We start from the raw sequence: 13,238 nt of genomic DNA, 5'->3' as shown, positions 1-13,238 counted from the left end.
AGTGGTGGGTTTTTATACCTTCTTAGGCTTTTGTGTTTGCAGTTCCTGTTCCTGTGGCATGAACTTTGACCTGAGGTTCAATGTGTTCTTTTTGGTATTGGTGGGTTAATCCTATTATGTTTCCTGTCCTTAGAGTTTAGGTGGGGGATGTAGATTTTAGGGGTCTTTGTCTTTCTAATCTCATCGGCTTTTAGCTTCCTGGCTCCAACCTTTCTGAAAGGGTCGTCACATCTGCATTTCTAAAAACTGGCTTCTACCTAGATTCTGCTTGGGAGACAGGGGCTGGGGCTGATTTCTGGGAACTGGTTTCTTTCTTTTTAAAGATCTTCTCCATTATTCCTTTGGCAAAATATATTCTTAAATGATGGGATAGATAATTGAGGACCTTCTTATTTCAATACTGTGCTTGGGAAAATTGCTTGGCTTCTACTAGATAGACAATCAACTGATTGTCTTTTTCTTTTTCAAGGCAGCTAAAATTATAGATTTTAACTGCTTGGAAATTTTTTGGTGCTGGGAATGTTTGGGACTTACAAATCTTATATATTTTACATTGTTCCGTTGTCCTTTTCCTGGCTAATTGTTATCAAAAGTTATTGGTTTTTTATGTTTGGTTGGGGTTTTTTTGTTTTTGTTTTGTAATCTACTAGAGAACTCTTGTTTAATGAATCTATTGATTCATGTAATGAATTTATACATTCAAAATCTTCATGATCAGATTGGAAATAAATAAACAGTGCTGGAGGGAGATACTATATAGTTATCAAAAGCACAGAAGAGATAGAATCCTCCTTTGAATACAAAATGCATGTATTATGCCCCAAACTTTAATAAGACAAGTCAAAACGTGCTTCATTTTCTTATAATGAACAAAATAGAACTTAATTATTGCCAAACATTATGCATATGGTAATTAGGATGCTAATGATGATTGAAAGGATGTTCCATTTGTATTTTCAGAAGAAGAGAATGTTGCTTATTTCATAAAGGAACAGACAAAATTCACTAAGTTGTTAGTGTGTAGAAGGTTTTGCTATGCACAGACACATAGATACATGCACATATACACACATATACATCATCCATTCATTCTTTGTTTTTATAGCTGGATGCCACCATGTGACATAGTGACAGGGAAGAATAGAAAATAGATAAAGCAAAATAGTTATTTGGGAAATTAAAATCAAGTGAGTAACACAGAGAGAAGAGAAAGACCTTTGAGGTTTATTTAAGCCATCTGCTGTAGAACTTGCTTCATAAGAATGCATCAGAAACTATGAAGATCTCCACATGTGGAACATCACTGTAAAGGCAATTAAGCCAATAACACATGGTGAGGAAAAAGCCTTTAACCTAGAAAAGATATGTGTCAATGCAAAAACATCTGATGTCATGGTTCTGACAACATGTTGTGTGAATTATAAGAGGTGTTCCTTCTTTCAAAGCCCTAAATGGATCATTATTTAAATATGTCGAAGTACTCTCATTAGTTTCAGTATTGAATACAATCCAGCTAGATATAAGCGTCATAGAAATAAGGTGTAATTGTAATTGCAACGTTTTGTCACTTGTTTGTGCAACCTGATTTTCCACCCTATAGACAAGGACAGTGTTAGGGGAGAAAAAGCTCTCTTATTAGGTATGACATATATTCATTTTCTGATACAAAGAGTAATTATGTTTAGATCCTAATGATGTGATTCTGCTGATATTAATAACTTACTAGTCAAAAGTGAAATCAGATATTCTCATTAAAAAAAGTAATATGAACATCATACTTCAAGATGTAGGATAATCATCTGTATTCCAGAAATGTTGATGACGGGCCCGACCATTGGGCCTCTGAGAGATGGCCAGGCAGGGTCAGGGGCCTCCATCACAAGACCAACAAGAGGCCCCTGGTTAAGTTTCTTGTTAAGTTTTTTGTCGGGTTAGGGAGGGGGGCGGGAAAAGAGTATGGCTGCTCGGGGAAGGCAGGCCTTCCGGCTACCATAACGCAGGCCAGGCCTACGACCATCCACGATGGTGAGAAACGAGGACCAGTCGCCGACAATACCCAATGGCGTACTGACGAACATCCTATTCCCAGGATGGTGGGGAACGGCAGAAGGTGCACAAACAGAGGGCCGTATCGTCACCGGGAGTGTCATCTCCGCTCTGTACAAGCGGTGAGACGCTCCGACCCTCTGTACTTCCCCGGAGGACCCGGGAGCGAAGGTGTGCAGCCTCCTATGCTAAGGCTGGTCTACCTGAATGCCAGGTCCATAGCTAACAAGGCTCACCTTGTTCGTGACCTAGTGGAGAGCGAGCACGCGGACCTGGCTTGCATCACGGAAACCTGGCTGGGCCCAGAGGGTGGTGTCCCTCTGGTTGACCTCTGCCCGCCAGGTTTCCAGGTGCTGCACCAGCCTCGGACCCATGGGAGGGGCGGGGGAGTGGCAGTTATCATCAGGGAATCCCTTAGCCCACGAGAGACCACCGTCCCTCAGATGGTCGGGTGTGAGTCTCTCCTACTGAGATACGGCCCGGGGGCGCAGTTGGGCCTGCTGCTGGCATACCTACCACCTAATCGTGCAGCGGCAGCCCTGCCCGAGCTACTCGATGTCCTCTCAGGGTTGGTGGTTGAATTCCCAAAACTCATGGTCTTGGGCGACTTTAACCTACCGTCCCTGGGAGGATCGTCCGATCTGGCTCGGGAGTTCATGGCTTCCATGGCGGCCATGGACCTGTCGCAAATAATTTCTGGACCGACTCATGAGAGAGGCCACACCCCAGACTTGGTGTTCTTGTCTGGACGGTGGCGCGATGATATCGGTGGGGGTGCCACGACTGTTACGCCCCTGTCATGGACCGATCATCACCTCCTGCGGCTAGACTTCCCCTTTGCCACCCCCCGCCATGGGTGCGCGGTGCCAACCAGATGGTACCGCCCTAGGCGCCTAATGGACCCTGATAGGTTCCAGGCAGCGCTTGGGGACGCACATGCACTCCCTGCTCACAGCTCGGCGGATGCCTTAGTGGAAGCCTGGGAAAAGGCAGCCACAGAGGCTCTGGACCGAGTTGTACCCTTGCGGCCTCTGACCCGGCGCAGATCCCAGCGAGCCCCATGGTTCACCACGGAGCTCCGGGAGATGAAGCGTCGGAGACGGGGCCTAGAGAGCCGTTGGAGATCCAGTCGATCCGAATCCGACCGATTGCGATTAAGAATCCTCACTACTTTTCCACCCTCATCGCGTCCGCAGATAATCGCCCGGCTGCCTTGTTCAGGGTGACTCGCTCCCTACTGAACCAAGAGGTGAGGGAGGAACCCTTGCAGGGTCGAGCCGAGGAATTCGGTCAATATCTGCTGGATAAAATTGCTCGGATTCGAACCGGCCTGGACTCCAACTGGGCTGAGCTGGAAGAACAAGGCATGGACAGTCTTGTCGACGTCATCTGGGAGGAATTTGATCCTGTGACTCCTAAGGAAGTGGACAGGATTATGAGGAGGTTGAGCTCCTCCACATGCTTACTGGACCCGTGCCCTTCCTGGCTGGCTTATGCAGCTCGAGAGGGGACACGAGGCTGGTTCCTGGCGGTCATCTCCGCTTCTCTGAGTGAGGGTCACTTCCCCACCGCCTTGAAGGAGGCGGTGGTGAGACCTCTCCTCAAGAAGCTCACCTTGGACCCATCCTCATTGAATAACTTTCGTCCAGTCTCCAATCTTCGCTTCCTTGCGAAGGTTGTTGAGAGCGTGATGGCGCACCAACTTCCTCAGATCCTGGATGAAGCGGTTTATCTAGACCCGTACCAATCGGGCTTCAGGCCGGGCTACAGCACGGAGACGGCATTGGTCGCTCTGATAAATGATCTCTGGAGAGCCCGGGACAGGGGCCATTCCTCTGTCCTAGTCTTATTAGACCTCTCGGCGGCTTTCGATACCATCGACCATGGTATCTTGCTGCGACGCCTCAGGGGACTGGGAGTGGGAGGCACGGTTCTGTGTTGGTTCTCCTCCTTTCTCCAGGGTCGCTCGCAGTCGGTGCTGGCAGGGGGACAGAGGTCGACCCCGAGGCCTCTCGCTTGCGGAGTCCCTCAGGGGTCGGTCCTCTCGCCTCTCCTGTTCAACATCTACATGAAACCGCTGGGCGAGATCATTCGCAGCTTTGGAGTAGGGTACCATCAGTATGCTGATGACACCCAGCTTTTCATCTCAACTCCAAACAACATCAGTGATGCCCTCGACGTGATGTCCCGCTGCCTGAAAGCGGTCCGGGAATGGATGGGGAGGAACAGGCTTCAACTGAACCCGGACAAGACTGAATGGCTGTACGTACCGGCAAGCCAGGATACTCAGAACATCCCATCCCTTAACATCGGGGACAAGTTACTACCCCCTGTTGATAGGGCCCGCAACCTGGGTGTCCTCCTAGACTCGCAGCTCTCCCTGGAAGATCACATAGGAGCTGTGACCAAGAGGGCCTTCTCCCGGGTTCGACTAGTTCGCCAATTACGGCCTTATCTGGACCTGGATGCCTTACGTACAGTCACCCATGCCCTTGTGACCTCTCGCCTAGACTACTGTAACGCTCTCTACATGGGGCTGCCCTTGAGATCCACTCGAAAGCTTCAACTGGTGCAAAGTGCAGCGGCACGGACACTCTTGGGAGCCTCCCGATACTCCCATATCACACCTCTCCTCCGTGCGCTGCACTGGCTTCCAGTTGCTTTCCGTGTGAAGTTCAAGGTGCTAACAATGACATACAAAGCCCTACATGGCATGGGTCCGGACTACCTACGGGAGCACCTTCTGCCAATGTCAGCACCCCACCGTCCTGTGCGCTCCCACAGAGAGGGCCTCCTCAGGGTGCCACCGCTCAAGGAATGTCAGCTGGTGGCCCCCAGGGGGAGGGCATTCTCAGTGGGTGCGCCAGCCCTCTGGAACAGCTTGCCAACCGAAATCCGAATGGCCCCCGACCTCCGCACCTTCTGGCGCGACTTAAAAACTCACCTGTTCCAGCAGTCCGGCCTGGCCTGATAGCTCTAATTGGGGTCCCAGTTTGTTTTTACTATTGTTTTTTTCACTATTGTTCAATCTGTATACCTACCTTATTCTGTACACCGCCCCGAGTCCCTCGGGAGAAGGGCGGTTTATAAAAACAAATAAATAAATAAATAATAAATAAATAAGGATTATATCACCGATCAAATAAGCCACCGTTTAAATTCTAATATGTGGTCCATTAATTAATTATTTTGAGCAATAAAACAACCAGTCTCTGTAGCCAAAGAAGGAAGTATAAAATGTTAATTGGAAATAAAACCAGAATTACCTATAAACTGTAGATTTTTATGCAATTGTTTAATTTACAAATTAAGATAGTTTCATGTCCTAGTACATAAACTGATATCAAGGATTGACTCTCTGAAGCTGTCCAAATATATTCCTTTTTTTTCTCTTTCCATTTCAAGTTGTTACCTGTCCAAGCATTAATTCATTTACCCTGGAACATGGAAGGTGGCGGATAGTGAATGGATCTCACTACGAGTACAAAACAAAAGTAGTTTTTAGCTGTGATCCAGGCTACCATGGATTGGGACCAGAATCCATTGAATGTCTTGCTAATGGAACTTGGAGCTGGAGAAACGAGAGGCCATACTGCCAAAGTAAGTATTCATATTTGAATCCAAAACACATCCTCACCAGCAATCAGCTCCCAGATAGGCAGAGATTAACACTAAGAAGTACAGGTAATCCTCAATTTACAACAGTTCATTTAGTGACACTTTGAAGTTACACAGCACCTAAAAAGTGACTTATGATCATTTTTCACAGTTATGACTACTGCAGCAACCCATGGTCAATTGATCAGAATTCAGACCCCTTGGCAACTGACTCATATTGATGATAGTTGCGGTGTCCCAGGGTCATGTGGTCCCTTTTGTGACCTTCTGATAAGCAAAGTCAATAACGAAGATAGATTCACAATCAACATACTACTAACTTGTCTTTCCTGCCACCTTGGAGGAGGTGATGGTGAGACCCCTCCTCAAAAAGCCTGTCCTGGACCCGGCTGTTTTAAATAACTATCGTCCAGTCTCCAACCTTCGCTTTTTGGTGAAGGTTGTTGAGAGTGTGGTGGCGCATCAGCTTCCTCTGTTCCTGGAGGAAACTGATTATCTGGACCCATACCAATCGGGTTTCAGGCCCGGATACAGCACGGAGACGGCATTGGTCACGCTGGTGAATGATCTCTGGCAAGCTCAGGACAGGGGTTGTTCCTCTGTCCTGGTCCTATTAGATCTCTCAGCGGCTTTTGATACCATCGACCATGGTATCCTACTGCGGCGTCTCAGGGGGTTGGGAGTGGGAGGCACCGTTTTACGGTGGTTCTCCTCCTATCTCCTGGGCCGTTCGCAGTCGGTGTTGACGGGAGGGCAGAGATCCGCCCCGAGGCCTCGGGTTTGTGGAGTTCCTCAGGGGTCGGTTCTCTCGCCCCTCCTGTTCAACATCTATATGAAGCCGCTGGGTGAGATCATTTGTGGTTTCGGGGTGGGGTATCATCAGTACGCTGATGATACCCAACTTTTTCTTTCCACCCCAAACCAACCCAGCGATGTCCTCGCCGTGATGTCCCGTTGCCTGGAGGCGGTCCAGGTCTGGATGGGGAGAAACAGGCTTCGTCTCAATCCCACCAAGACTGAGTGGCTGCGCATATCGGCATCTCAGGCTAACCAGACTATTCCACCTCTAATGATGGGGGGGTGAGGTGTTACCCCCCGTTGATAGGGCTCTCAACTTGGGCATCCTCCTGGATTCACGACTCAATTTTGAAGACCATATAGGAGCCGTGATCAGGGGGGCTTTTGCCCAGGTTCGCCTAGTGCGCCAGTTGCGACCCTATCAGGACCGAGATGCCCTACGCACAGTCACTCATGCGCTCGTGACCTCCCGTTTAGACTACTGCAATGCTCTCTACATGGGGCTGCCCTTGAGGACCACTCGGAGGCTTCAGCTGGTGCAGAATGCAGCCGCGCGAGTTGTGATGGGGGTTTCCCGATACTCCCATGTAACACCTCTACTCCGCAAGCTGCATTGGCTCCCGGTTGCCCTCCGGGTGAGATTCAAGGTGCTGGTGATGACCTATAAAGCCCTAAATGGCTTGGGTCCGGGATATCTGAGGGAACACCTGCTGCCGGCATCAAGCTCCCTTCGTCCAGTGCGCTCCCACAGGGAGGGTCTTCTCAGGGTACCACCGGTAAGAGATTGCCGGCGGACAACACCCAGGGATAGGGCCTTCTCAGTGGGTGCGCCTGCCCTTTGGAACCAGCTGCCAGTGTAGCTTAGGACTGCCCCTGACCTCCGTTCATTCCACCGGGACCTGAAGTATCATTCAGAATCAACTAGCTCCAGGTCCTTATTGGTGCTTACATTAGGTAGTCATTTATTTTCAACATCTCGTGTTAATCTTGAAGATCAACAAACTGAGACTTACAATCCTTTTTTCAATATGGTAGTTTTTTCATATGAGGATAATAAGCCTATTATCCTCAGCCTGGCATTACTGCTGGGAAAAATGTCATGGATTATATCGGTGAAACTTTAACTACACAAGAATATCTTTGAAACTTCCATACAGCCCACATAATCGTTTGAGGCTGATAGCTTTAAAATAAAGTACATTCACCAGTTTTATTCTATCTGCAGTTTTCAAAATCAGCCTTAGACATATCAGTAGTTGCAGAATCAATTTTATTGCATTGCACAATATTGTTTTAATCACATTTCTGTCACTTTACCAGCACACTGTTGAAAACACACTTCAGATTATTGATTTTTTTTCCAAGTAGGTCTTATCCTAGCCAGTACCTAAAGATTTTAGCATTTTTATTGTCATTGCTGCTTTTTTAACATTTATTTTTAATTTATTTTGTTGTTAGTATGAGTGTATATTTCTTATGTATGTATGTATATTTCTTCTTTTCAAAGTTATTTCCTGTGGAGAACTTCCTATACCTCCAAATGGGAATAAAATTGGAACTCAGATTACATATGGCTCGACTGCTATCTTTACTTGTGACCTAGGATTCATGCTGGTGGGCTCAGCGGTAAGAGAATGTCTCTCTTCTGGACTATGGAGTGGAACTGAAACAAGATGCTTAGGTAAGGAAACACATGCTTTAAAAAACAAACAAAAAGAAATTGGGTATATTTTAGTATCAGAGTTATCAGAGTTATAGGGGTTTTAGATTTTAATTAAGGAAAATTTAATCTATTTTAATTGTTATTAATTTTTGTATTGTAATGTTGTTTTAATTGCCTTGTGAACCGCCCTGGGTCCTATGGGAGAAGGGCGGTATATAAGTTAAATAAATAAATAAATAAATAAATAAATAAATAAATAAATAAATAAATAAATAAATAAATAGTATATCATGTAACTTCCGTATAAAAATTCTGACTTGAATTCTAACATTTTTTTCCAGTGCCTTTGTTTCCATTCCTCTAGTGAGTCATTGGATTTATGAAAATGTGACAGATGAATAAGCCACATTGAGGATGGCTGTGATTATGCTAAGATTAATTAAAGATAAATTGTACCATATATTTAAGGCAAAATGATTAACATAGGGCAGTGGTGGCGAACCTATGGCATGCGTGCCAGAGGCGGCACTCAGAGCCCTCTCTGTGGGCACGTTCGCCATCACCTCAGCCCCACCTCCCCCTGCAGCCCCCTCCTCATCAGCAGCCCCCCCCCGGAGAGTCATTCCTGAGCACGGCCCACACAGAGTGCGGCCCACACATGGCAGCCAGGCAGCGGGGGCAAGACTCCGCCCTCGCACCCTGTGGCATGCAGTTGATGCTGCGGGGCGTGGGCAGAGAGTCTAGCTGCCATGGTGCTGCTGGGACACCTGGGCTGTCTACGGCAGGCTGTGGAGGTGGTGGGTGGCCCTGTGGGTGGGCGGAGCAGGGAGTGGAGCGGTGTGAGGGGTGGTCCAGGGGTGCAAGGTGGGGGAGGGGCCGTTTTTGGGGCACTCGGTCTCTAAAAGGTTTGCCATCACTGGCATAGGGTATTTACAGAGCCCCAACAGTAATTCATTTAGATCAAAATTGGGCTTTTTTTTCTTTATTTTTTATATATTTTGAGGGGAGAAAATATAAGGTCACTGGACATTATTTTCTAAATCAGTTTTAGAAAAATGGCTTGGCAATTTTTAGTTTATCCAAAATTAAATAGGATTTAAGACTCTTGGCTGTTTGTAAATAACTTACCTAGTTAAGGTTAAATGTTTTAATTGGCAGTGGTCTGACTCTTCTTGCAAAAATCATCTTTAATCCTTTTAAATGTTCACCCTAAGTCGAAATAAAGTGGTTATACTTCTTAGGTTGCTTTTCTTAGATTGTGTTAAAGACTAAAGTATTCTTTAATTTCAGTTCCTGATGACCTGGCTGGTTTCATGTAGGGTTTTTTCCCTCTTTTTTTCTTTTTTCTTTATGATGACATGGAAGTATTTGTCACTGTTTTTTTTTTCTGTGATATTACTCAACTTCCCTTGTTTATTGCTGTGATATTGTTTGGAAACCATCCTATCAAAGTTCTGTTCAGTCCTGACCCTGCTTTGCTTGCCAGACTAGACAAAGCCAGATGGATGCTTCTTTCCTGTAAAGAGAATATGCCAGTACTTGAATAATTCTTAAAGGCTATCCTCCTTATTCCCTTAAGAGACATTTTTAAATAGCACCTAAGGAAGCTTTTTATGTAGGAAGATAAACAGGGTGCAAAACACAGTGGATACATTTAGTTATTTGTCTTATTTTTTTTTAATAATTTGTTTTGCAGTGGGAAGCTAAGTGGAACCACTTTACAATGTCATTCTGCTAAAATATTATGAAAAAAGACAGTAATGGTGCTATATAAATGCTATTGCTTAATTTATTTTATTTAATTTATTTATTAATGGGACTTATATCCCGCCCTATCTCCCGAGGGACTCAGGGCGGCTAACAACAACAAAAATTAAAGGTCTCTGTACAGCAGGGGTGTCAAACTCAATTTCATTGAGGGCCGCATCAGCATTGCGGTTGCTCTCAGGGGGCTGGGTGGGTATGGCCTGGGTGGGCGTGACCTACTGGGTGGGCGTGGCCAGAGTGCATATGGCCTACTGGGTGGGTGTGGCCAGCTCTACATCGTTCGCATCAACGGTGCCTATGGGGGCCTGGGCAGGAGTGGGAAAGATTTGAGGGTCTCTGGCAGAAGGAGGGTCTCTGGGCCAAGGCCAAGGCAGTGGGAGCTGTTCCCTCACTGTTTCCAGAATGGCTTCGCGGGCCACATGAAACCACTTCGCGGGCCGGATCCGGCCCCCGGGCCTTGTGTTTGACATGTCTGCTGTACAGTAAATTAAAATTTAAAGTTGAAATAAATTAAAGATTAGAGTTAAAATTGTAAACATAATTAAAATCCCTGTCAGTCCAGGTCAGCCAGGTGGAAAAGGAGTGTTTTGAGGCCGCGGCGAAAGGACTGGAGATCTTGGGCCATCCGAAGCTCAGGGGGGAGCTGGTTCCACAGGGCTGGTGCTACCACAGAGAAGGCTCTTCCCCTGGGGGTCGCAAGCCGACATTGTCTAGCCGACGGTACCCTTGGGCAATGTTGGTTTCATACTTTGCATCCATACTTACAATGCACACACACCCAAACTACACACTTTTACACACATAAATGTATGCTCAGCTCTTCCCTGTCAGAAAAGCAACATTATTCAGAAGGCAGGAAAAAAAAGCAATGGTAAGCTAGAGATATTAAAGACATCAGATAAGAAAAGGAACCAGAGTTGAAATAATGTACAGCCAATCCAATCCCTATACAGTACAGATTTAACCTTGAAATCTTTTCTCTCTTCTATTAGCCCCTTACACCAATCCATGCAATCCCTTTTATTCTTTAGAGTTTTCACCTCTGCCTTTTTCAAGTTTTCAACATTTCAGCAACTCTCTCCAAACATCAGTTTATTTTTTCTGTCCCTTCCTCTTGGCCCAATCGTTATTAGGTCATATATTTGTTTTGCAATTCCATCTTCAATCATCCTAGACCTAGATGATCAAATCACTTTAATTTACTGTTTTTATACTGCTTGTTCACATTTGCTGTTCAGACATCATTCATGCAGCGTCCATCCACTCCTGATGCTTTAATGCCTATTTTATTCAACTTCATGTGATGTTTCTCCTGACATAACCCACTCTCATATAGTGAAGTGGTCAGAAGCATCCTCTTCCATACTGCCTGTTGGAGCTTCTTCTAACAAGTATTGATTCTTCACAAAAGATTACATATTGCCAATATTTACAAAATTTCTTGAGAGCCCTTTTGCCATTTTTTCCCCTGTAAACAATCTATCATCTAAGGGACATAAATGGATAGGTTCGCTCTAGTTTTTTGTTAAATTTTATGTAACTTGCAATCATTCATCCCATTTTGCTTGTCAAACATAACTACCTTGGCCTTTGATACCTTAATTTTCAGATCAATATTCTTCTTCAGATAGTACAATCTAATGTAGGTCATTCAGGTTCTCAGGCAGCAAGGTAACATCATCTGAATACAAACTTGTACGTATAGTCACATCTGTAACACTGTGCCTACCAGAATGGCCAAGTCCAATTTTCCAAACCACACTGTATTTTGTTCTTTGCTCATATCTAATGTGATTGCAAGCATTATTGATATAATTATCTATATGTGTTGGTGGTATAGTGGTAAGTATCCCCACCTGTCACATGGGAGACCAGAGCTCGATTCCCCAATGGGGAGCCAACTGATGACTCTACAAATAAGCATGGCTGCAACCATTTTTCCTACTCATTTTTGGTTGCCACATAGAGCAGAGGGAGGGGGGTTGCCCAGGTGCTTCGCTAGTCTAAATAATATTTTGTCCCATGGGAGCCAAGGTCATTGGCTGTTCCCAAGACTGCAGGCTGGGCGTTGCACAAAAAATCCACCAGGAAGATGTATTGGGGAACGTAGTTACTTGGATAGTTTTAGGAGAGGGATTTTTTAAGTTTGTATTGGGGAATTGTTACATGTGTCTCCAGACTCTGAGGCTTGCAAATTCCTCAAAAAACATGTTTATTAGTTGCAAAATATCAGCACATCAATAGTGAAACCAAATCTGGAGACACACATAACAATTCCCCAATACAAAGTTAAAAAATCCCATCCCCAAGGCTATACAAGCAACTACGTTCCGCAATACATCTTCTTGGTGGGCTTTTTCCGTAACGCCCAGCCTGCAGTCTCAGGACAGCCTTGGTTCCCATGGGATAAAAATGTATTTAGACTAACTAAGCACCTGGGCAACCCCCCCCCTCTGCTCTATGTGGCAAAATGAGTAGGAAAAAAGGACTGCAGCCATGCTCATTTGTAGAGTTGACAGCCTTCTCTTTTAAACCATTTCCTGAATATTCCAGTTATTCTTGTACATTTTTTAACCTCCAGTATATGCCACACTTATAACATCCAGCAAGCAGCCTTAAACATATGCAAAACATGCTGTAAATCAAACCTATTTACATTACAGGTAGTCTTAGATCCGCAATTGGGTCCAGAAATTCTATTGTTAAGCAAGGCAGTTATTAAATGAGTCATGCCCATTTTTTTTTTGCAAAAATTGTTAAGTGAACCATGTGGTTGTTAAGTGAATGCAGCTTTCCCCTTATACTTTACTTGTCGGGCTGTGGCTGGGAACATGGCAAATGGTTGATCACATGATCCTGGACACTGTAACTGTCATACATACATAAAATTATAACTATGTGACCATAGGGAATGTTGTGATGGCCATAAGTGCAAGGACTGGCTGTAAGTCAGTTTTTTCAGTGCCATTGCAACTTGAAATGATTGCTTAAATGAATTATTGTATGAGGACTATGTGTGTTATGTTTGTTCTCTAAGTTAACAACATACAATATGTTTTCATACATTTCTGAAGAGCAGAAATGTCTCCATGTCCCCTGTCTGGGATAAACTCATCATTTCTCAAATTTGGTTCATTATCAGTAGTTATACTCTTTCAATTAGAATTCTGCCCAATACCTTCCCTAAGTACATCTAACAAACTAATCCCCTTGCAGTTTTACTTTTCATTCTTCTGTCTTTTCCACCTGTATAGAGAGAGGAACAGTAACACTATTCTTCCAATGCCTGAGGCAGAGATCCATTGTTTAAACATGAAAACTCACTCTATATACAAAGGATATATAC

The 13,238-nt window shown here is 45.0% G+C and overlaps 1 protein-coding gene across 1 annotated transcript in view; it reads left to right on the top strand.

The window, feature by feature from the left end:
- CSMD3 (CUB and Sushi multiple domains 3) overlaps positions 1–13,238 on the top strand; it is a gene marked incomplete at its 5' end in the record, with an annotated part of 687,334 nt that overhangs the window by 586,858 nt on the left and 87,238 nt on the right. Inside the window, 2 exons of the mRNA XM_081322366.1 lie at positions 5,452–5,646; positions 7,970–8,143. Coding sequence (XP_081178492.1) covers positions 5,452–5,646; positions 7,970–8,143 — 369 coding nt within the window. The remainder of the gene's footprint in view (positions 1–5,451; positions 5,647–7,969; positions 8,144–13,238) is intronic.

This window comes from Vipera berus (assembly GCF_964194415.1).
Source record: "Vipera berus genome assembly, chromosome: 3".
NCBI classification, from domain to species: domain Eukaryota; kingdom Metazoa; phylum Chordata; class Lepidosauria; order Squamata; family Viperidae; genus Vipera; species Vipera berus.
This window is presented reverse-complemented; position numbering and strand designations above follow the sequence as displayed.